The sequence below is a fragment of the Ambystoma mexicanum genome, chromosome 2q (genome assembly GCF_040938575.1).
Source record: "Ambystoma mexicanum isolate Mex_15411 chromosome 2q, UKY_AmexF1_1, whole genome shotgun sequence".
In the NCBI taxonomy this organism is placed as follows: Eukaryota; Metazoa; Chordata; class Amphibia; order Caudata; family Ambystomatidae; genus Ambystoma; species Ambystoma mexicanum.
The window spans coordinates 1,480,327,291-1,480,352,829 of record NC_090924.1 but is presented as its reverse complement, the minus strand read 5'-3'; the positions used below and the strand labels follow the sequence as shown (position 1 = coordinate 1,480,352,829).

The 25,539-nt window shown below is 50.1% G+C and overlaps 1 protein-coding gene across 1 annotated transcript in view; it reads right to left on the bottom strand.

Annotated features, from left to right (window-relative positions):
- The window catches only part of LOC138570298 (fatty acyl-CoA hydrolase precursor, medium chain-like), a 373,857-nt gene that overhangs the window by 78,955 nt on the left and 269,363 nt on the right, over positions 1-25,539 (bottom strand). The window contains exon 10 of the mRNA XM_069649072.1: positions 14,738-14,885. Within this exon, the coding sequence (XP_069505173.1) occupies positions 14,738-14,885 (148 nt within the window). The remainder of the gene's footprint in view (positions 1-14,737; positions 14,886-25,539) is intronic.

The window sequence follows — 25,539 nt, the reverse complement described above, 5'->3', positions numbered from 1 at the left end:
TGTCTCCTACCCTAGGGATGATCAACCTCCTTCCCATGTCTGTCGGGGTTAGAATGAAAAGGAAGAGTGTCACCAAGCAACCCTGCCTAACCCCTCTTTCCATCTTGATATAATCGGAGAGAGATCCTCCACCATCTAATCTCACCTGCACCATATTGTCTCTTTACAGAGCGATCAGGATAGCTAATAGTGGTTTCGGTATCCCCCCAACTGTCAAGTTTTGCCCAAAGGCTATCTCTATTCACCAGGTCAAACGCTTTTGACAGATCAATCCAGACATTAAGGATCTTTTCTAGAAGGGGTGGTGGCCAAGGGTCTGCAGGTGAGGTCTGAGGGTCGGCCTGGAAAGAGGGGTAAAGAAGTGAAAGTAGGTGGGGAGGGCGAGTAATGGTTCGGGTTTGTGGAGGGTCCGGATGTGGATGGTGGGATCAGAGCTAGTTTTGTGGTTATAGAATGATGTCTTTCAAGTAAAACATTGTGAAAGTGGTTGGAGTGTTCATCGCAGAGGGCTTGTGAGTTTGGGGAGGGGGGTTAGGCAGCTGAGGGAATTGAATTCCCCTAGGATTTTTAGAGTTAGAGATTCTGTTCCCAGAATGTTTTTCTTTTGCTTTCTTGATTTCATAAAGGTATGCCCTGTTCACTATTGCAAGGGCCGTTTTTGTTAAGAGTGGTTGAGGAGGTCCTCCAGGCTCACTCTCGGTGACTCTTAAGGGGTTTGAGTGCTTTGAGGCGGGTGCACCACTTTTGGTGTGGGATTGATCACCGGTACGGGTGATGCAACGGTGTGAGGGGAGTCATAGCTTTGCAAAACCATAGGTCAGAGATCGATGGAGGGGTGTCCCTCCTTGCAAGAAAAATCTGGAAGTGTCTGAAGTATGAAACTGGCCAGGTCTGAATTGACAATGATTTTATTCCAAAGAGGCATGGAGGCCTGGGGCAGCTGAGGGATTGGATGGTGGAAGTGGTGGGTAGTGGGGAAGGTATTTAAGGGAGAAAGCGATAGCGTGGGGAAGGTATTGAAGTGAGAAAGCGATAGCATGGTGATCAGTCAAGATGAGTCTCTTCAGGTTTTTGATTGTTCACAGAAAAACAGGGGATGTCTCTTCCCTCCAGGCTTCTGGTATATAGGACTCACACTCAAGTGCACTTGGCATACTTGCCTGCCAAGTCTTACATTTCAATAAGATTGACCTTTGAACCATTCACTAGGACGTGGAAGATATACTGATCTGCGACAAGCCAATTTATTATTCTGGCTCTTTCTGTGTTCTACTCTCCCGCCCAACACTACCAGATAATGTCTCCTTTTGTCCCAAGATAACTTGCAGGAGTTTTAAATACTCTCCCTAGGGTTCGCTTTAGCCCACACATTGACAGACACAATCCGCCCCGCATGGACACCCTGCCCTACCCAAACACAGGCCAATGACCGACAGGCCAGGGGCCACACACCCATCGCCACAAGCATTCCCATGACGGTGGGCCCACATGCATGCTCCCATGGCCAAACATGCCCATTTGCCAAATGTGTGTGGGGTCACACTCTGTACCATTACAATTATGTCTTGCATGTCAAAACACGTGGGGGAACCATACCTGACAATTCCCTATGTCCCCTACCGGCATGCATGCATTGCCAGAGGATGCTGAAGAGGAGGTTTCCAGCCCATCAGGGAGTGGCACTTCAAGGCCTTCAAGGTCTGCCGTCACCACCCCACGAAGGCGCACATGTTTGTCACCTTGGTGCACGGACCACTGTGCAATGCCCACAGCCACCAAAAGCAGTGCAGGCCAAGCTGCAACAGCAGCCGTAACAGAGCCACACCAGCTGCCAGTGACACCGAGGAGCCACAGGGGGCCACCAGCTCAGAGTCCACACATGGCCAAGGCATAGATTCCCCAGGAAGCCCTCCCCGCAGCCAGCACGAAGCAACACCAGAGCCAGACACAGACACGCCCCCCCATCCTGTGGCTCACTCGCACATATGTTCAAGGTCCACTGCAGAACCCCCTGACCATGTAGTTAATCTGGCAATGTGGTGCTGCAAACTCTGGATGACATGAAGCGCAGACAGCAGGAGATGGAGGCCAATGGGCACATTCACTCCGCCCACCTGCAGGGCATCAGGGAGAACATCAGGAAGCCAAACGTTGTGCAGCAGATGGTGTGGAACAGGGCCGAGATGAGTGCCAACACCTCTGAACTGAGACTCTACGCACAAGTGTGCGAGAGATGATGGAGGGTTTTTCTGCCCAAGAGAAGCCATCCAGCAGGGCAATGTGTAGCAGCGGCAGCAGAATCTGTTGACAGGCTCCATCCCGTCCACCGCTACAACACCCACGGAGGGGTCACATCAGGGAATATCAACACCTTCTTCACGCAAAGATACCAGCGGCAGGCAGGAGGGCAGGGCAGCATGTGAATGACTCTGGGGGACTGGCCCCCTTGAGTGGACATGCAGGGGAGTTTGTGGTGGGGGGGTAGAGGGGATCGTGTGCTGAGGATTTGGTGGTGGGCAGGGGAGGAGGCATAGTGTGCTGGGGAGTTGGTGGTGAGCAGGGGAGGAGGCATAGTGTGCTGGGGAGTTGGTGGTGGGCAGGTGAGGAGAGATAGTGTGCTGGGGGTTTGGTGGTGGGCGGGGAGAGGTGGGGATTGCTGGGGCACTTAATTCCATAAAAACCATACAAATTAATCAATGCAAGGACATTCCTGATTGTGTCTTAGTTGTGTTTATCGATTTGGTGGTGTCACACAGTGGTGCATGGCTTGTGCCATGTGAAAATGTCAAAAGAAATTGTCTATCAGTCCCTGGCATGCCATTCTCCCATCCATCACTTCATCTCTGCCAATGCATACATTTGCCTCAGCCACTGTATCATCATCCTCTGGGGGTGGCATGTCCACGTCAGGGGGTAGGGCCACATTTCTCTTCAGACAGATAATGTGCAGCATTGCACACACAAGCACAATTTTGCTGACTTTTTCTGGAGCGTACGTCAGGGCTCCACCGGTACGGTTGAGGCATCGGAAACATGCCTTCAGGACTTCAGGAGGCCAAAGGTGTGCTCAATGCACACACGGGTCCAGCTGTGAGTGTGGTTGTAGGCATTCTCTTCAGGTGTTTGTGGATCATGCACAGGGTTCATTAGCAAAAGCATGGGTGGAGGCACAGGCATTAGGCGCAGTGTGAGGTGTGGGGGTGGACTTGAACAATATCAGATCAATGTACCACTTGTGCATGCAGATTGGCTGTCCTTTACACAGCATGTCTCTATTCATGCAGTGTTTGTGCTTCACATGCTGCATAAGTTACGTGAGGTGTCTGTCAGTGACCGTCATGTAGCTGTGTATTCACACCATGCATGGGGTGCATGGGGCCTGCTGGTGGGTTCCCTCTGGACCCCCCTGGGCACCTGGTGTCGACGGGGGGGGGGCAATCTGGGCTCTCCATACATGTGTGCATTGCCGTGGCCCTGGCACGGATGTTCTGTGTGGCAATTTGGCCATTTGTCTGCATTGCTTAGGGGGTGTATGGTGCATTGTGGTAGCTGTAGTCATGCTGGTGGATTTTTATGATACTGTATGTGTACTACTGCTTCTCCATGCAGGTAGTTCCGACATGTGCATGCTCCCTGATCTGTAATGTGACATTGGTGCAGGAGGTGGTAGCATGTGAATTTCACATTTGCTTGTCATGCATCCTTTGTGTGGTCATTTGCATCCCCCAAACCCCGTCATTTGGGCAAGTGAACCACTGCGCATGCGTGCTGGCCTTTCTACCCGCCCACTATCCAGGTCCGTTGTCCTCTGTGCCTTTCTATATATGCTGGCCGTGTGCTGTTCCGTAGTACCATGGCATCGTGGGAGGAACCAAAATAGCGGGAGATTATGTGGTTGGATCACAGGTCACCTGCACATTCTGGGAGTGATAGTTTGGTTTTGGTACACTGCTTCATGGGCCTTGGTGGCCACCAGCGCAACATGGGTACAGTCCAGGGCAGCTAACACATTTGGCATTTGGGCCACGGCACAGAACTGACCTTCATGGTTTTGACATGGGTTGGGTTGGTTGGCATTGAGATGTGGCATTGCACTTGCTGCAGGAGGCTTCAAGCACTTGGGCCAGCACTGCACAGAATGTAGACTATGCCATTCCATGCATCATGGCCACGGAGTGCTGGAAGGTGCCAGCCCGAGGAATTGTAGGACGGCACTAGCTTCAGCAGTGGGGGCACAGCTGCTCCCTGGGTCGTCCTGTATTGTGGTGAGCAGCTCATTTATGGTCTCCCTGTTGAGGCGGTGCAGTGTGACCAACTGGCTGTCAGTGAGGGTCCAAGATGATGACCTGACCTTGGGGATCGATGAACGCCTTGCTTGGGCTCTCCTCCTCCTCCTCCTCCTCCTCCTCCTTCACTCCTGTACTCCCGGTTCCCTGGCCTGGGGGTCCTGCATCTCTGTTTCCAGGCACATCATGAGCAGCTGCCTGTCCCAGCTTACAGTGGCTGGTGGCAGCATGGTGTTGGAAACAGTGTTTGGGGAAGGGGTGTGCCTTATGTAGCAGTCTGGGGTGGACTGGGATCACCTGTTGCTTCATTGCAGGCATTTGGGTTCATTTACCTCCAGCCTCAGCTGGAGGTAACTGCGCTGTGTTTTCATTGGTATTTGCACAGGTTTTCGGCACTAATACCGCCAAACACAGACTTGTGACGTGACTGTGTTTGCGATGAGTGTGGCCGGCTGTAATAGTACTGGCTGTAATAGCGCTGGGTGATTTTACAGTTAGCAGTGTTTGCGGAGCGGCATCGGCATCGCTTTTAAGGGTTACCGCCGGACTTGTGTTGTAGGAAAAGGATCCTCATCCATTGACCTCCCATCGGCCTCAATTACGTCGTCACAGACCCTCTTTAATCTAACCAGTCTAAATAAAGATTACACAGAACAAAAGGTCGACAGAGACTCAGAAACATTTTCTGAATCTGGATCTGGAGGAGAATCAGATAAGACCATAACTAATCATTCTAAAATTGCGTCACTTTAAAGGCATTAACCAGATTAGCCAACCATTAAATACAGGCCAAGAACAGATTACAAGAGGGGTTAGAACCGTTAATAGCTGTCCAAGAAAGACCTAACATTCCACAAGGAGTCCTACAACCCTACAAGGAAGGAGATGATTTAGGAGGTTTTTTCCTGAATTTTTAAAAATTGGCCACTCAATTCCACCGGGGGTGGGGGGTGGGGGATGAATTGCAGTTGTGTTATCTAGGGCCCTTATTAAAATGGGAACTCCAAACGCCATATCAACTACTAAATCTACCTGGAACGACTACTTTTAACGAGATTAAAGAAAATCTATTACAAAGGGTGGGACAAACCAGTGATATTTACAGACAGAAACTTAGAAATCTCAAGTTAAACCCGGGAGAAATACCTGTGGAATTGGAGAACGAATAAAGAATACGATATCCTTGTGGTTGGCTAAAGGGACATTATCCAAAGTAATTGAGATACTGACTATTGAGCAATTTGTTAACTCATTACCTCCTTTCTTATAAAGGGCTGTGGTACAATTAAGTAAACCTGCTTTAACTTTAGCCATTGAAACCGCCCAAAACATTTTAGACGCTAATCAGCATTTCCATAGTTTACATCGGAATAAAGAAAATAAAGAGAGCCAAGGTCCTTCTTGTCCTATCAGATCTCAACAAGATCGAACCAGAGTCCCTATTAAACCAAGGGTACCAATAATTAGAAAAAAGAAAGTAGACAGAAGGGCTGAATTTAAAGGTGGGGAAGACATGAAAAGAGAGGAGATTAAGCCTAGCAAACCCATAACACCTATATGTTTTTCTTGCAAAGAACCAGGACGCTTGGCAAGAAATTGACACAAAATAAAAGCGAAGAACCAATGGAAATAGAGTATTTACTAGGGGAAGAAGAATGGGAGGACCCGTATGACGAAATTGAAAATCAAAGTGCCTGTTTTTGTGGAAAACCATCCAATTCCCCCCACGAACCAGCTTTAGTAAACAGGGTGCCTTTGCAAGCATTAGTAGACACTGAGAGTAAACAAACTGCTATACAAGCTGGCCTCATCCGAAATCTGAAAAATGCAAACTTGCTGAGGGTAACATGTGTCCATGGAAACCAAGAGATGTATCCAAACATACCCATTGCCATCCAAATAAGAGGCACCCATAACATTATTCCATCTGCCATTATACCAGGTCTCTCCCAGGAAGTTATTAATGGTACTGACTTCCCGGATTTGCCTCTCTAATACAAGAAGTTAATTCACGTTAATTGGCAAGAGGAACCCCTTTCTGCTAAATCAATCCCCTGCAATTGGTTAACCTCCCTCCATGACTTTAAATAAAAATTAAAAATCCCATTAGAAGAAAATAACCGTAAAAGACCATCGACCTGATGATTCCACAAGAGAACCTCGAGAGGAATGAAACAAGATATGGTAACTTTCCCTTCTCGATTTCCTTGTGAAACACCTCAGTCCAACCCTCATTGGGGAAGGGGATGCGAGAAACCTGAATGTATTTCACATCTACTCCCCAGGGATCTTCTGTTCAGGGTTCCATGTCTTAAAATTGCGGCAAAAATGGCCGTGTATACAAAATATGGCAGCAAAAATGCTGTGGTTTTGCTGTCACAATCATGTAAAGGATGCGGGTAACACCCCTGCAACCGGGGATCCATTATACCATTTAAGGGTATCGCGGGACACCCCCGCAACTCCTGCGCCCCTTAAATGGTATAATGGGGTACATCTTTTTTTTATTTAATTTTTTTACCGGTGACGTTTTTGCCACAATCTTATTACCTGATACCCTGTTCAGGTGGCCAGGGAAGGGCCATCGCTTTTGGATATCAGACCTGGGGGAGGACAAGCGGGTCCCTGAGGATTGGAGCGAGGGTACCTGAAGGCGAGACATGGTATCCTCCCCTTCACTAACACTGACCTACCTGACCCCACTCCCCCTCGGTCTTCATGGGAAATTGACAATCTTATCCCATCCTTCCCTGTAGTTTCCCACCAAGTACTGAGAAGAGGAAGAGGCAGCTAAGAGTAGTGCACACTTCCCATTGCAAACACCACTCCAGTACTAGGACGAAGAAGAGGGGCCTGGAGGCATCCAGTAATGAAGATCAGGCATGTCACACTACCAGGCTTATACAAGGTCACACAATTGGGGTTCACTCACTTCACCTTCAGCCTGTTCAGAATGGAAAAGTGTATAAAAGGTAGAGCCCAAAAGCAAACAAGCGGCAGCAGAAGGGAGAGACAGGAGAGAATCCGCCGTGCTGGAGAACCAGGAAGCCGAGATGCTGGCAATGGTCCGGGGAGACCTGCCAGAGGGACTAGGCAGGACCAGGAACCCTTGTATGGGAAGGCGGCAGCAGGTGCTGCCGTATAGCAGAGAAGCCGGTGTGTGCGTGGCAACATGCCCGGCGAACTGGCGGTTTGGTTTCCCATTCGGCGTGCTGCCGGGAAGATCTGTGAAGAGCCGGTAAGTGTCAGAAGCACTCTGAGGGACCGAAAATAAGTAACAGTCCATGAACACAAGTGAACGCTGCATTTATTGAATGCCAGATTGAAAGAACATTGTTATTTCAGTGAGCAGGACCATAATAAGTAGCGGTCCACAAACGTAAGTAAATGCTGCATTTACGAAGTGCAAGAAAGTCACTATTTGAGTGAGCACAAGTGCATGCTCCACTTATTGGATACCGAACTGAAAGAAAGTCGCTATTTGACAAAACTACGATGTGCTTAATGGTGAATGAACACTTTAAGTAAATGGCCATATCAAGTGGCACGCTGTTAGTAAAACGCAATATGAATGGAATTAGGGAAATATGATGAAACTGAAGAGTTGCTTTGAGCAACTCCGGTCAAAGAATAATAATTACGAATATCAGTTATAACTACAAAGAGAGTCATGAGAAAGAGTCATAATTATATGACATGTGAAGAACTGGTATAAAAGAGTGTTACAAGCAATATAAGTGTGAAAGGTGAAAACCCAAGGCAGAAGAGTCTATAAAGGGATACAGCAGCTTTGGGGAGAGTTATGGTTGCACAACCTGTGATGTGTGGTCTCACATTTGACTCACTCTGTGGTACCCAGCTCTCTCACATTTGACTCACATCTGTGGTACCAGGCTCTCTCATATTTGACTCACCTCTGTGGTACCAGGCCCTCACACATTCGACTCACCTCTGTGGTACCAGGCTCTCACACATTTGACTCACCTCTGTGGTACCGGGCTCTCACACATTTGACTCACCTCTGTGGTACCGGGCTCTCACACCTTTGACTCACTCTGTGGTACCAGGCTCTCACACATTTGACTCACCTCTATGGTACCAGGCTTTCACACATTTGACTCACCTCTGTGGTACCAGGCTCTCACCGATTTGACTCACCTTTGTGGTACCAGGCTCACACATATTTGACTCACTCTGTGGTACCAGGCTCTCACACATTTGGCTCACCTCTGTGGTACCAGGCTCTTACACATTTGACTCATATCTGTGGTACCAGGCTCTCACACATTTGACTCACTCTGTGGTACCAGACTCTCATACATTTGGCTCACCTCTGTGGTACCAGGCTCTCACACATTTGACTCACCTCTGTGGTACCAGGCTCCCATACAGTTGGCTCACCTCTGTGGTACCAGGCTCTCATACATTTGACTCACTCTATGGTACCAGGCTCTCACACATTTGACTCACCTCTGTGGTACCAGGCTCTCTCACATTGGCTCACCTCTGTGGTGCCAGGCTCTCACACCTTTCACTCACCTCTGTGGTACCAGGGTCTCTCACATTTGACTCACCTCTGTGGTACAAGGCTCTCACACATTTGACTCGCCTCTGTGGTACCAGGCTCTCACACATTTGACTCACTAGGTAGTACCAGGCTCTCACACATTTGACTCACCTTTGTAGTGGCAGGCTCTTACACATTTGACTCACTTCTTTGGTACCAGGCTCTCACACATTTGACTCACCTCTGTGGTACCAGGCTCTCACACATTTGACTCACTCTGTGGTACCAGGCACTCACACATTTGACTCACCTCTGTGGTACCAGGCTCTCTAACATTTGACTCACCTCTGTGGTACCAGGCTCTCACACATTTGACCCACCTCTGTGGTACCAGCCTCTCACATCTTTGACTCACCTCTGTGGTACCAGGCTCTCACACCTCTGACACACCTCTGTGGTACCAGGCTCTCACACCTTTGACTGACCTCTATGGTACCAGGCTCTCACACATTTGACTCACCTCTGTGGTACCAGGCTCTCATACAGTTGGCTCACCTCTGTGGTACCAGGCTCTCATACATTTGACTCACTCTGTGATACCAGGCTTTCACATATTTGACTCACCTCTCTGGTGCCAGGTTCTCACACATTTTACTCACCTCTGTGGTACCCGGCTCTCACACATTTGACTCACTCTGTGGTACCAAACCCTCACACATTTGGCTCACCTCTGTGGTACCTGGCTCTCACACATTTGACTCACTCTGTGGTACCAGGCTCTCTCACATTTGACTCACCTCTGTGGTACCAGGCTCTCACACATTTGACTCGCCTCTGTGGTACCAGGCTCTCACACATTTGACTCACTAGGTGGTACCAGGCTCTCACACATTTGACTCACCTTTGTAGTGGCAGGCTCTTACACATTTGACTCACTTCTTTGGTACCAGGCTCTCACACATTTGACTCACCTCTGTGGTACCAGGCACTCACACATTTGACTCACCCCTGTGGTACCAGGCTCTCACACCTCTGACACACCTCTGTGGTACCAGGCTCTCGCACCTTCGACTGACCTCTATGGTACCAGGCTCTCACACATTTGACTCCCCTCTGTGGTACCAGGCTCTCATACAGTTGGCTCACCTCTGTGGTACCAGGCCCTCATACATTTGACTCACCTTTGTGGTACCAGGCTCACACATATTTGACTCACTCTGTGGTACCAGGATCTCACACATTTGGCCCACCTCTGTGGTACCAGGCTCTTACACATTTGACTCATATCTGTGGTACCAGGCTCTCACACATTTGACTCACTCTGTGGTACCAGGCTCTCATACATTTGGCTCACCTCTGTGGTACCAGGCTCTCACACATTTGACTCACCTCTGTTTTACCAGGCTCTCATACAGTTGGCTCACCTCTGTGGTACCAGGCTCTCATACATTTGACTCACTCTATGGTACCAGGCTCTCACACATTTGACTCACCTCTGTGGTACCAGGCTCTCTCACATTGGCTCACCTCTGTGGTGCCAGGCTCTCACACCTTTCACTCACCTCTGTGGTACCAGGGTCTCTCACATTTGACTCACCTCTGTGGTACCAGGCTCTCACACATTTGACTTGCCTCTGTGGTACCAGGCTCTCACACATTTGACTCACTAGGTGGTACCAGGCTCTCACACATTTGACTCACCTTTGTAGTGGCAGGCTCTCACACATTTGACTCACTTCTTTGGTACCAGGCTCTCACACATTTGACTCACCTCTGTGGTACCAGGCTCTCACACATTTGACTCACTCTGTGGTACCAGGCACTCACACATTTGAATCACCTCTGTGGTACCAGGCTCTCTAACATTTGACTCACCTCTGTGGTACCAGGCTCTCACACATTTGACCCACCTCTGTGGTACCAGCCTCTCACATCTTTGACTCACCTCTGTGGTACCAGGCTCTCACACCTCTGACACACCTCTGTGGTACCAGGCTCTCACACCTTTGACTGACCTCTATGGTACCAGGCTCTCACACATTTGACTCACCTCTGTGGTACCAGGCTCTCATACAGTTGGCTCACCTCTGTGGTACCAGGCTCTCATACATTTGACTCACTCTGTGATACCAGGCTTTCACATATTTGACTCACCTCTCTGGTGCCAGGTTCTCACACATTTTACTCACCTCTGTGGTACCCGGCTCTCACACATTTGACTCACTCTGTGGTACCAAACCCTCACACATTTGGCTCACTTCTGTGGTACCTGGCTCTCACACATTTGACTCACTCTGTGGTACCAGGCTCTCTCACATTTGACTCACCTCTGTGGTACCAGGCTCTCACACATTTGACTCGCCTCTGTGGTACCAGGCTCTCACACATTTGACTCACTAGGTGGTACCAGGCTCTCACACATTTGACTCACCTTTGTAGTGGCAGGCTCTTACACATTTGACTCACTTCTTTGGTACCAGGCTCTCACACATTTGACTCACCTCTGTGGTACCAGGCACTCACACATTTGACTCACCCCTGTGGTACCAGGCTCTCACACCTCTGACACACCTCTGTGGTACCAGGCTCTCGCACCTTCGACTGACCTCTATGGTACCAGGCTCTCACACATTTGACTCCCCTCTGTGGTACCAGGCTCTCATACAGTTGGCTCACCTCTGTGGTACCAGGCCCTCATACATTTGACTCACCTTTGTGGTACCAGGCTCACACATATTTGACTCACTCTGTGGTACCAGGATCTCACACATTTGGCTCACCTCTGTGGTACCAGGCTCTTACACATTTGACTCATATCTGTGGTACCAGGCTCTCACACATTTGACTCACTCTGTGGTACCAGGCTCTCATACATTTGGCTCACCTCTGTGGTACCAGGCTCTCACACATTTGACTCACCTCTGTTTTACCAGGCTCTCATACAGTTGGCTCACCTCTGTGGTACCAGGCTCTCATACATTTGACTCACTCTATGGTACCAGGCTCTCACACATTTGACTCACCTCTGTGGTACCAGGCTCTCTCACATTGGCTCACCTCTGTGGTGCCAGGCTCTCACACCTTTCACTCACCTCTGTGGTACCAGGGTCTCTCACATTTGACTCACCTCTGTGGTACCAGGCTCTCACACATTTGACTTGCCTCTGTGGTACCAGGCTCTCACACATTTGACTCACTAGGTGGTACCAGGCTCTCACACATTTGACTCACCTTTGTAGTGGCAGGCTCTCACACATTTGACTCACTTCTTTGGTACCAGGCTCTCACACATTTGACTCACCTCTGTGGTACCAGGCTCTCACACATTTGACTCACTCTGTGGTACCAGGCACTCACACATTTGACTCACCTCTGTGGTACCAGGCTCTCTAACATTTGACTCACCTCTGTGGTACCAGGCTCTCACACATTTGACCCACCTCTGTGGTACCAGCCTCTCACATCTTTGACTCACATCTGAGGTACCAGGCTCTCACACCTCTGACACACCTCTGTGGTACCAGGCTCTCACACCTTTGACTGACCTCTATGGTACCAGCCTCTCACATCTTTGACTCACCTCTGTGGTACCAGGCTCTCACACCTCTGACACACCTCTGTGGTACCAGGCTCTCACACCTTTGACTGACCTCTATGGTACCAGGCTCTCACACATTTGACTCACCTCTGTGGTACCAGGCTCTCATACAGTTGGCTCACCTCTGTGGTACCAGGCTCTCATACATTTGACTCACTCTGTGATACCAGGCTTTCACATATTTGACTCACCTCTCTGGTGCCAGGTTCTCACACATTTTACTCACCTCTGTGGTACCCGGCTCTCACACATTTGACTCACTCTGTGGTACCAAACCCTCACACATTTGGCTCACCTCTGTGGTACCTGGCTCTCACACATTTGACTCACTCTGTGGTACCAGGCTCTCTCACATTTGACTCACCTCTGTGGTACCAGGCTCTCACACATTTGACTCGCCTCTGTGGTACCAGGCTCTCACACATTTGACTCACTAGGTGGTACCAGGCTCTCACACATTTGACTCACCTTTGTAGTGGCAGGCTCTTACACATTTGACTCACTTCTTTGGTACCAGGCTCTCACACATTTGACTCACCTCTGTGGTACCAGGCACTCACACATTTGACTCACCCCTGTGGTACCAGGCTCTCACACCTCTGACACACCTCTGTGGTACCAGGCTCTCGCACCTTCGACTGACCTCTATGGTACCAGGCTCTCACACATTTGACTCCCCTCTGTGGTACCAGGCTCTCATACAGTTGGCTCACCTCTGTGGTACCAGGCCCTCATACATTTGACTCACCTTTGTGGTACCAGGCTCACACATATTTGACTCACTCTGTGGTACCAGGATCTCACACATTTGGCTCACCTCTGTGGTACCAGGCTCTTACACATTTGACTCATATCTGTGGTACCAGGCTCTCACACATTTGACTCACTCTGTGGTACCAGGCTCTCATACATTTGGCTCACCTCTGTGGTACCAGGCTCTCACACATTTGACTCACCTCTGTTTTACCAGGCTCTCATACAGTTGGCTCACCTCTGTGGTACCAGGCTCTCATACATTTGACTCACTCTATGGTACCAGGCTCTCACACATTTGACTCACCTCTGTGGTACCAGGCTCTCTCACATTGGCTCACCTCTGTGGTGCCAGGCTCTCACACCTTTCACTCACCTCTGTGGTACCAGGGTCTCTCACATTTGACTCACCTCTGTGGTACCAGGCTCTCACACATTTGACTTGCCTCTGTGGTACCAGGCTCTCACACATTTGACTCACTAGGTGGTACCAGGCTCTCACACATTTGACTCACCTTTGTAGTGGCAGGCTCTCACACATTTGACTCACTTCTTTGGTACCAGGCTCTCACACATTTGACTCACCTCTGTGGTACCAGGCTCTCACACATTTGACTCACTCTGTGGTACCAGGCACTCACACATTTGACTCACCTCTGTGGTACCAGGCTCTCTAACATTTGACTCACCTCTGTGGTACCAGGCTCTCACACATTTGACCCACCTCTGTGGTACCAGCCTCTCACATCTTTGACTCACCTCTGAGGTACCAGGCTCTCACACCTCTGACACACCTCTGTGGTACCAGGCTCTCACACCTTTGACTGACCTCTATGGCACCAGGCTCTCACACATTTGACTCACCTCTGTGGTACCAGGTTCTCATACAGTTGGCTCACCTCTGTGGTACCAGGCTCTCATACATTTGACTCACTCTGTGATACCAGTCTCTCACATATTTGACTCACCTCTCTGGTGCCAGGTTCTCACACATTTTACTCACCTCTGTGGTACCCGGCTCTCACACATTTGACTCACTCTGTGGTACCAGACCCTCACACATTTGGCCCACCTCTGTGGTACCTGGCTCTCACACATTTGACTCACTCTATGGTACCAGGCTCTCACACATTTGACCCACCTCTGTGGTACCAGCCTCTCACATCTTTGACTCACCTCTGTGGTACCAGGCTCTCACGCCTCTAACACACCTCTGTGGTACCAGGCTCTCACACCTTTGACTGACCTCTATGGTACCAGGCTCTCACACATTTGACTCACCTCTGTGGTACCAGGCTCTCATACAGTTGGCTCACCTCTGTGGTACCAGGCTCTCATACATTTGACTCACTCTGTGATACCAGTCTCTCACATATTTGACTCACCTCTCTGGTGCCAGGTTCTCACACATTTTACTCACCTCTGTGGTACCCGGCTCTCACACATTTGACTCACTCTGTGGTACTAGACCCTCACACATTTGGCCCACCTCTGTGGTACCTGGCTCTCACACATTTGACTCACTCTATGGTACCAGGCTCTCTCATATTTGACTCACCTCTGTGGTACCAGGCTCTCACACATTTGACTCACCTCTGTGGTACCTGGCTCTTAGTACAGTTTGAACAGCAAACATGGTATCCCCGAAGAGATCTAGGAAGTTGTCTCGGATCTGGAAAGGGTCCTGCGCACCTCCCAGATACTCTTCCATTATCAGGTGTCTAAACTCAGAAAACTCTCCCTGGAGAAAAAATGGCTAGAATCAAACGGCTGCAGACAAATCAATAGGCAGCAAAATCACCATGTCAAATCCAACGAGAGGCTTTTGAGCTCCACATCCCAGTAGCAAAGTGACCCAGGAAAATATGAGGGATGAGGTAATTCACCTCTTTCCGTTTACTCTTTTATTGGTCACCAATTTCACCAAGTTTTCTCATGGTGGGCAGCCATTCCATAGTCCTCAAGTCCCTTCCCATATTTTAGGTGTGTTGCATAGAGAATATTTGCAAATGATGAAATTAAAGGTAATGTGCAAGACATCTCGACAAAGTCTAATCCTGAAGCCTTCTGCACCCAACCTCTCATACCTGGGAGGAGACAAGGCTCAGGGTGAGAAAGGCAGGCGCTTCCTGATCCTGACCCTGGGGTGGTGCTCTGTGGGAGGCTCACCTGGGAGGAGACAAGGCTCAGGGTGAGAAAGGCAGGCGCTTCCCGATCCTGACCCTGGGGTGGTGCTCTGTGGAAGGCTCACCTGGGAGGAGACAAGGCTCAGGGTGAGAAAGGCAGGCTCTTTCCGATCCTGACCCTGGGGTGGTGCTCTGTGGAAGGCTCACCTGGGAGGAGACAAGGCTCAGGGTGAGAAAGGCAGGCGCTTCCGGATCCTGACCCTGGGGTGCTGCTCTGTGGGAGGCTCACCTGGGAGGAGACAAGGCTCAGGGTGAGAAAGGCAGGCCCTTCCTGATCCTGACCTTGGGGTGGTGCTCTGTGGGAGGCTCACCTGGGAGGAGACAAGGCTCAGGGTGAGAAAGGCAGGCTCTTTCTGATCCTGACCTTGGGGTGGTGCTCTGTGGAAGGCTCACCTGGGAGGAGACAAGGCTCAGGGTGAGAAAGGCAGGCGCTTCCGGATCCTGACCTTGGGGTGGTGCTCTGTGGGAGGCTCACCTGGGAGGAGACAAGGCTCAGGGTGAGAAAGGCAGGCTCTTCCTGATCCTGACCCTGGGGTGGTGCTCTGTGGGAGGCTCACCTGGGAGGAGACAAGGCTCAGGGAGAGAAAGGCAGGCGCTTCCTGATCCTGACCTTGGGGTGCTGCTCTGTGGGAGGCTCACCTGGGAGGAGACAAGGCTCAGGGTGAGAAAGGCAGGCGCTTCCTGATCCTGACCCTGGGGTGCTGCTCTGTGGGAGGCTCACCTGGGAGGAGACAAGGCTCAGGGTGAGAAAGGCAGGCGTTTCCTGATCCTGACCCTGGGGTGGTGCTCTGTGGGAGGCTCACCTGGGAGGAGACAAGGCTCGGGGTGAGAAAGGCAGGCGCTTCCTGATCCTGACCCTGGGGTGGTGCTCTGTGGTAGGCTGACCTGGGAGGAGACAAGGCTCGGGGTGAGAAAAGCAGGCGCTTCCTGATCCTGACCCTGGGGTGGTGCTCTGTGGGAGGCTCACTTGGGAGGAGACAAGGCTCGGGGTGAGAAAGGCAGGCGCTTCCTGATCCTGACCTTGGGGTGGTGCTCTGTGGGAGGCTCACTTGGGAGGAGACAAGGCTCGGGGTGTGAAAGGCAGGCGCTTCCTGATCCTGACCTTGGGGTGGTGCTCTGTGGGAGGCTCACCTGGGAGGAGACAAGGCTCGGGGTGTGAAAGGCAGGCGCTTCCTGATCCTGACCTTGGGGTGCTGCTCTGTGGGAGGCTCACCTGGGAGGAGACAAGGCTCAGGGTGAGAAAGGCAGCAGGCGCTTCCTGTTCCTGACCTTGGGGTGCTGCTCTGTGGGAGGCTCACCTGGGAGGAGACAAGGCTCGGGGTGAGAAAGGCAGGCGCTTCCTGATCCTGACCTTGGGGTGGTGGTCTGTGGGAGGCTCACCTGGGAGGAGACCAGGATCAGGGTGAGAAAGGCAGGCACTTCCTGACCCTGACCCTGGGGTGCTGCTCTGTGGGAGGCTCACCTGGGAGGATACCAGGCTCAGGGTGGTGAGGAGATCCCGTGAGATGAGACACAGTATTTGTCTTAAAGCGGAGAAGCTTTTACAAGTACCAAGGCACGTGATGATTTGTCTAAACCATAAATTGAACGTCCTAATGTGGGTAAAGTTGAGATAAAATATTTAAACAACTCATGTAAGGAAAGCACGTATGAGACTTATAAAGTTAAAAACCTTCCTAACTTCAGAGAAAGGTAATCTATTAATGATGGCTTAAAACAAGTCTGTCTCCTGTTCAAATAAATGCTTGTGATCATTCCTTAAACATACTTAGAAGACATGCATCTCAGTTTAATAACAGAAAGCTGACTAGAAAACCTAATTCTGTTGTTGGAGACTTCAAGTCCCATAATTCCCTAAGTACTCTGATGAGGAAGAGGGCCCCTGTAAAGACTGGAGGTGGGTGTCTGTACTTCTGCTCTCTTTATGGTAGAGGAGAGGCACAGAGGACCCCAGCCAAGATTCTCTATTATTGGTACGTGGTCAAGCAATCAAGGCCTAGTTTCTCAGTAGGTGATGCAGGCTGGTTCTTAAGTGCAGTGTAGTCCCCAAGGCCCCACAAAGGAATGTCCACACACTGTATTAGTTAAAACACAGTCTTTATATAATTAATGTTCAAGATTATGTACAATATCACAATAACTCACTTTGTACTCGGTTATCTACAATGGCAAATATACAGTTGTATGTGGTACCACTATTACTATTAGATCTCATTAAAGTGCATCAACTGTACGGTTAAATGTCACACAAATCAGTTTGTAAAGGAAACCAACAATAGATATAAGAGGAAAGCAGTTGGTTAGAACAATTGGCAGAATACTGGCTCCTACCAGATCCCCCCACCTGGGCAACTTGTAGAATAAAGATATATCACAAGCCCAGTCCATATATTGTTCACAAGAGACTTTCCAATAGTTCAGCAACCCCAAAGTATCCTTCGTTGTAGCGTTCCTCATTGGGAAATCGACGGCCCTTCTTCAGTGCACTCCCTTTAAGGCAGGAGCCACGGGTCGTCGAATGTCCAGCGATGAACAGGGTGAACTACGGCGGTGAAGTGGCAGCTTCATTCCTAGCGGTGCTTGTCGGCGACAGAGCATAGACGTCCTGCAAGGATGAGGCATGTGGGGCACCTCGATGTCGATAGTTCAGGACTGCAAAGAATTTGAAGAACTGTGGCCCAGCAAGGGCGTTGTGTCGTCGGCATCTCTGTGGTCTTTGGGTGGCGGGAAACCCACCGGCGGATGCTCCTCGTCGTGTTGACGGCCTGGCTGTCTCTGGTGGGATAAGGCGGGCGGCGGTGAGGATGAGCGCGTCCGTGAATCGAAAGTTCTTAGGCAACGGGAGCACAGCGGCTCCAGTCGGCAACGGTGGTCATCGACGGTGGTGGACAACAGTGTCTGGGTGCTTCTCCTTGGGATTCCGTGGCAGTCCCTGCCTCCGGTCGGCAGCCTTTCGTAGGTCTGTCTGCCAGGGAGCTTTGGCAAAGATCAGCTGGTGCACGATGGTCCCTCGTAGCTCGGGAAGAGGGCGCCTTACCAGGTCCTCACTGGGTCAGTTCTTGGAGACACAGCAGCTTTCAGATTGATGAAGATGGGCAACATCAATTCTTCTCTTCCAGCAGGGCTTCAAAGTCAAGCTTCAGTTTCACTCCAGTTACTCTTCAGCTTCTGAACACGAATTCTAGCAGTGAGAGGCCCCCAGATATACTAGTTGATCTCCCATTCATTCTGCTGGGTCACACTAAGGCAACCAATCGGTCAGAAGGGCATTCATGCAGGCAGGCAGCCAATCAGGTGCATAGGGCATTCAGGCCATTCACTTCTCTCCAGACACTCACAACAAGTTATGTGTATTGGGACAAGTACCGTCCCATTCAACACTCTACATTGCATTCATACCAGTTTCAGGCAGGGCTGTCTCAGTCACTGTGTCAAACACCAGATACTAGACATCCACAACACAGAATGCATATTCGTCACACACTCCATTCACCCAGGTCCCACCCACAGGGTGTACCCACAACATACAGTCACTGAGAAGGCTCCAGCCAGTCTGGCCTGGACTTCACAACAACACCATCTATGGAACTTCCACCCAACAGCCAGTCAGGGGGAAGGGATAGAGTCAGGGCTTCCCAGGACCTCGGGAAAACAAGGTAACAGGCAATAGAAAGCAAGAGGCCACAGGGGCCATCTTGTTTTCCATCAGGAATCAACTGATTCCAATGTCAGTGCCTGGGTATCCCAAAATGGAGGATACTCAGAGCACCTGTCAAATTCAGCATGGAGCTGCCACCAACCCATACCCTGCTCTGTGGGCCACACACAGGTGCCCAAAAACATACACTAGGGGCACAGGGCTGGATCCCCACCCATGGGTGCCATAAGGGTATCCCATGGGTCTGTACACCAAACCAAAAGAGAGAGCTGCACCGCCAGGAGTCCCACATGAACTCCTGCACGGAAAACACAACAGAACACACGATAAAAGGCAGTAAAGGACAAGGATATGGAGGCCCTGTCCCTCCAATGCATTTCCAGCATCACAGTCGCCCCCCCCCCCAAGACTGAGTTTAGGGTGCCTAATCTCCCACGAGATAGACACCCTCATCCAGATGGTCAACATACCTTCTGGAAAGGCCATCTCCATTATCGTGACTCTTCCCTGGTCTATGCTCCATGGTGAAGTCCATGTACCACCTGAGCAGTTTCGGGTTCTCACCCTTCATCTGCATAAGCCACTTCAGGGGCTTATGATCTGTTTGGACCTTGAAGGTAGACCCTGTAAGGTAGGGCCTAAAACACCTAAGGCTCCAAACTATGCTAAAACATTGTTTTTCAACAGTAGCCCACCTAAGTTCTCTACCCTTGAGTTGTCTACTGATGAATATGATAGGATGTCCCCTCCCTTTGTCATCTAACTGGGACAAGACAGCACCAATTCCAGTGTTGCAGGCGTCAGTTTGAACAATAAAAGGCTTGCTGTAATCGGGCGCACACAACACAGGTGCCCTACACAGACTTTCTTTCAAGCCATCAAAGGCCCTCTGAGAGGAGAGTCTTCAGTCCAATTAATCTTCCTAGGCTGTTTGGGTGAAGTCAGAGCTGTCAGGAGTGCAGCTATGGTTCCATAGTCTGCCATGAAATAGCGATAATACCCATTGAGGCTCAAAAAGGCTCTCACCTGGGTTTGAGTAGTGGGAGTCTCCCAGTCCTGTACATCCTGTACCTTACTGGGGAGAGGTTGGATTTGACCCCTCCTACCTCATGACCAAGATATGTGACTTTCCCCTGAGCTATCTGGCACTTGGTGGCCTTGATAGTGAGGTTAGCCCTTTTCAAGGCCTGCAACACCTTATCCAGATGTGTCAAATGCTCTTCCCAGGTGGAACTGTAGACAGCAATGTCCTTTAAGTAGGCCACACAAAAGGCCTCCAGCCCACTGAGCGCATGATTGACCAATCTCTGGAAGGTGGCAGGGGCATTCTTCAACCCAAAAGGTATGACCCTAAACTGGTAGAGTCCCTCTGGTGTTGAGAACGCCGTCTTTTCCTTGGCATGGTCCGTCAGAGCTATTTTCCAATAGCCTGAGGTAAGGTCAAAGGTGCTCACAAATTTGGCAGCACCTATGGTGTCCACGAGCTCATCAGCCCTGGGCAATTGGTGCGCATCAGTTTTGGTGATGGCATTGACTCCTCGGTAGAACCTCCAATCGTTGGTACCTGCCTGGGAACTTGCCTTGGGGACAAGTACCATGGGACTGGACCAGGGACTGGTTGAGGGTTCAATAACACCCAGATCCAACATCTTGGCAACCTCAGCCTGGATGTGGTTCTTAACGGTATCTGACATAAGGTAGCACCTGCTTTTGACAGGCACACTGTCACCAGTGTCAATTTTGTGCCTAAACCACGGTGTAAGGCCTGGTGTCAGTGAAAACAGAGAGGCATACTGCCGGAGCAAAGCCCTGCAGGCCTCCTGCTGCTCTGTCGTCAGATCTGGAGAGAGATGTACTCCCTCCACTGAGCCATCCTGAGGGTTGATATGCAGCAAATCCGGAAGGGACTCGCTCTCATCCTCTTCTTGCTCTGAAGCTAACAAGAGACATGAGACTTCTGCTCGCCTGTGGAAAGGCTTGAGCCTGTTAACATGGAATACCTGAGGGGCTACCCCCGGGACTCCCATGTCAACCAGATAATTGACTTTGCCCATCTTGGAGATGATCCTGAAGGGTCCAGGCCAATGTCTGCCAAAGCTCTAGGCTTGGTAGGCTCCATCACAAGGACCTCCTGTCCCGGAGTCCAATCCACTTGCAAGGCTTTAAGGTCATGCCAGTATTTGTTCAATTCCTGGCTGGCCTTGAGATTTGCTGTCGCCTGACCCATCATCTGGGTCATCCTCCGTCTGAGGCCTAACACATAGTCCCCCACTTGCTTGGCGGGGCCTGGAGGGGTGGCTTCCAAACCTTCTCTGATCAAGGCAAGGGGCCCCCTCGCGGGATGTCCAAAGAGTAACTCAAAGGGGATGAAACCAACACCCTCTCGAGGTACCTCTCTGTAAGCGAACAGCAGGCATGGCAGGAGGAGATCCCATTTCCTCCTTAGGGACTCTTCCAAAGCGCCAAGCATGCCCTTGAGAGTTTTTTTCAATCTCTCACCCAGACCATTGGTCTGGGATGGTAAGAGGTGGAGAACTTGTAGGTTACCCCTCACTCTTTCCACATGGTTTTCATGTAACTAGACATGAAGTTGGATCCTCTGTCAGAGACAACCTCCTTAGGGAATCCAACCCGGGTAAAAATGCCCAGGAGAGCCCTTGCAACCATCTTGGCAGTAACAGTCCGAAGGGGTATACCCTCAGGGTACCTGGTGGCATGATCAACCAAGACCACGATGAACCGATGTCCACTTGAAGTGGGAGGGTCAAGGGGACCGACAATGTCGATGCCCGCCCTCGAAAATGGGGTGCCAACCACTGGCAATGGCTGCAGTGGGGCAATGACGGTGGTCGGTCAAAATACCGAAAACAAAATCTCGAACTGCAAAAATCTCGAATACAAAATCTCGAAAAAAAAAATATCGAATTATTTATTTATTTATTTATATGTGTTTTTGGGGTCAGGTAAGTAAAAAAAGGGTTAAAATAAAAAAAAATAGAAAAAAAGGGGGGTTGGGGGGGAACCCCCCCATTTCGAGAAAAAAACGTCATAAAAAAAAATCGATATTTTTGTTTTCGAGATTTTTGTTTTCGGTATTATCACTATAAACCGGCAATGACACTGCCTCCAGTCTTGCCCGACAACTGACAAGTTTGGCAGGTCCTGCAGTGGGACTCCACTTCTAATCCCATCCGCGGCCAGTAGAAATGAGCAGAGAGCCTCTGCTTAGTCTTCTTGGTACCAAGATGACCAGCTAAGGGCACCAAATGTGCCAACTGCAGCAGGAAGGGCATATAAACCTGGGGTACCACCAACATCTTGAGGGCACCAGGTTCAGGCTTAGTGGGCTCACTAACAAGAAGCTCACCCTCCCAATAGATCCAGAATGTCCTAGACACTTCTCCCTGTGTCTGGGACAGGGCCTGTTTCCTCAGGCCCCCGAGAGAGTGGCACTCTCTTTGTTCCTTACAGAAGTCCGCCCAGGAGGCTCCCCCTTCAGCCAACAGGCATTGAAGGTCGGGGTGGTCCTCCGGGTTGAGAACCTCTTCCACAGGAGAGTCTTCTATATCTTCTCCCTCAGGAGTCGAGTTTGGGTTTTCCACTGGACCCAGCCCGTCTGGAGCATGGATCCCAATGGGTGCTGTCGGAACAGCAGGAAGAGAAGGCTCCCCCTTCACAGAGGTGGCCTTCTTGTTCTTCCGTCTTCTTGCCTTAGGCCTCCTCTTTGGCTCGTGTACCTGACGCACAGCCAGACTCTGTGTCACCTGTGACCTAGTGACTGCAGCAGCAGTCATGGGGAGACCATCAGAGATCAACCCTAACTCTACTAGATCATTACCTAACAAAATGATAGCAGGGACATTGTCCTGACCCAGGACAGGAAGCTTTGCTGTCTTGTCTCCAATCATGAGTGTGACTAAGGCTACAGGTGATAATTGTTTGGCAGAATCCTGTGCATTGCCCTTAGGGACCACTACGCACAATTAAGACTACAAGCGGTAATACAAGTTTTACCTTTGGTACAAGCCTGTACTACTATGTTAAAGTGGTAGCAGTAGCGGAGCAACCAGGCTTATCTCAAGAGTATATGAGCAGTAGCAGAGATTACACAAAGGAACCACAATCACTGTGACTCAAGCAAACACTGACTCAAGGTTTCAGGTAAAAAAATATAAGTACATTTATTTTTAAACCATCTGTTATAAAACACAACACTTCTATAAATTCAAAACCGCACGTAAAATACACTACACACAGTCAATTCACTTGGTACAGTACAACTCAACGTAAGTACCCTATGTTTTAACGGACCGGTGTTGTGAAGCAAAAGACGTTACCGGAAATACATATGCGATCACTTTTTGACAGTAATGACAGTTCGCTTTTACTAAAGTTACGCGTATCCGCGGCAAGAAATGTTACTGGGGCAAAACACACTTAGCACCTGAGTTAACCAGCGAGAGTTGGGGGCAAAAATCATAGGCAATACTTTTGTCAGGGCAGACAGAATCAGAGAACACTCGTTGACAGAAATACAAGAGTCAATAGGCCGGAGCCAGTGTCATGTGGAACCGGGTTCCTGTTGTCGAGGATCACACAGTCGGACAGTTCAAGATTCAACGTTGCCAGGAGTACTTAGATATTGTCAACAGAGGAAGCAAAAGTTATAAGAAGAAGGGAAGATAAGGGCAAGACTTGGAAGAGGAGAAAAGGGATACACCCTAGTTCCTCCAAGCAGAACACAGTACCTTATTCAAGGGAGAAGCTGGTGCCACGGCAGTTGTTCCTGGGAGTTTCCTGCAGACCGACGGTTCCTGAAGCTTCGGTCGTGGAGACAAGAAGGAGGACATCTGGAGGGGTCTGCACCACACAGGGATGAGGCCAGCAGCAGCGACGGTGAATAAAAGGTGTGCTCCTTTAAAACAGGAGAGGCTCTTCAGGTGGTTATCCAGACCAATACAGCAGTGTGCAGCGATTTCGACCACGAAGAGGATCCTCTGGCTGTGGAAGATGAGCTGGTTGACCCCACCAGGCTGAAGGGAAGAAGACTCTGGACTGGATCTTCTCTGGTCGTCGAAGGGTAGATAGCTCAGGACTGCAGCAGGGCTTCACCGGGACGGGGTAGTTGCACCAGCTGCATTCTTCTCTGCTTTTCTTCGGTTCCTTGTAGTTCCAGTGGTGACTCTGACTTCCAGCCCAAGAGTCCTGCTTTTTATGCGAAAATCCCCCATTCACACAGCCTGGCTGTCAATCACGCAGCAGGGGGGTTGTCCAGCCCGGACAACCACCACAGCCAATCATGGCAAAGTGTGACTTGGGTTTCCTAGGATACCCTGTGCAGGGGGTGACTACACCCCTCCCTCACATTCAGCCCACCTAGACACCCAGGCGCCTAGAGGAGGGCTTCTTGGCAGAAGTCCGCCAAAAGACAGTGAACAAAGGAGGGAAACTTGGTTTGCCACGCAAATTAAAACACAAGAAGGACTTTAACAAAAAGAAATGGCGACTAAACCCGACCGGAGCTAAAAGAAAGAGTATCTGGTCAAGCGGGTTTATGTTTGAGGCTAATATAATAGCCTAAAACAGTACCACGTTTATATAGTATAAACGCGGTAGAAAAGTTAGGGTAGATACCACTGCCACCAGCCAAGTCTAAGTGTTAAAAGAGCAAAACAAGGCTCTAGGAGGTGCAGATAAAAAGGGCAAAGGAGTTACCCTTTCCAGTACTCCATGTAAGATGGGGTGTACTGGATCTGTGGTTAATTGACTAGGAAAAGTTAATGGCAACTTTACCCTTTTCTGGGGGACAGTAGTCAGCCCCAGAAATGGAGTCAGTGGGAAGTCTAAAAGACAACCCTGTGTCACTGCACTGAAGGTGCTGTGTAACACACAAAAGAAGGGGGCTACTGAAGTGGTGTACTCCAGAGTCCACAATCACAAAAACAGATGAAATACACATGGCAAAACATGGGTAAGTGTGGGGGAAAAGCTCACACTCTTACCAAGTGGAAAAAGTAACTCCAGAAATCCAGCAAAGCTGCTGGGGGACTCACTAGGTAAGGGCAATTAGCCATTGAATGAGAATTCTCCCCAACAATAATTTGGGAGGCCCACCAGCTAACCTGGTGGTTCTCAGAGGAGCACCTACATAGTCCTCTGGCTTGAGCAGGGTTTTGTCCGCCACTGTCATGCTTGCCCCAGTGTCTCTCAAGCCAGTAGAAAGCTGGCCATTCAAGAGGACACTTCTCAAAAACCTACGGGTGTTCTGTGGGATAGTTGCCAGTACTTCTGCGTACTGGTCAAAGGCCCCAAGGGACACTAAGGAAATCTCTACAGGAGCACCAAATGTGATTCCTGTAGAGGAGTGGAGGACAGTGGCCTCCACCTCAGACATGGGGTAAGGGTAGCTCAGGCTGACAGCCTGTTCTCCAAGTGCCTTACCTTTACACTTGGAATCACCCTTCTTGTGATCCAGAGCCCCACATTCCCAACAAGTGCCAGGAATACGGGGTACGGTACTGGAACCATTGGGAGCCTGCTTTGCAGCAGGT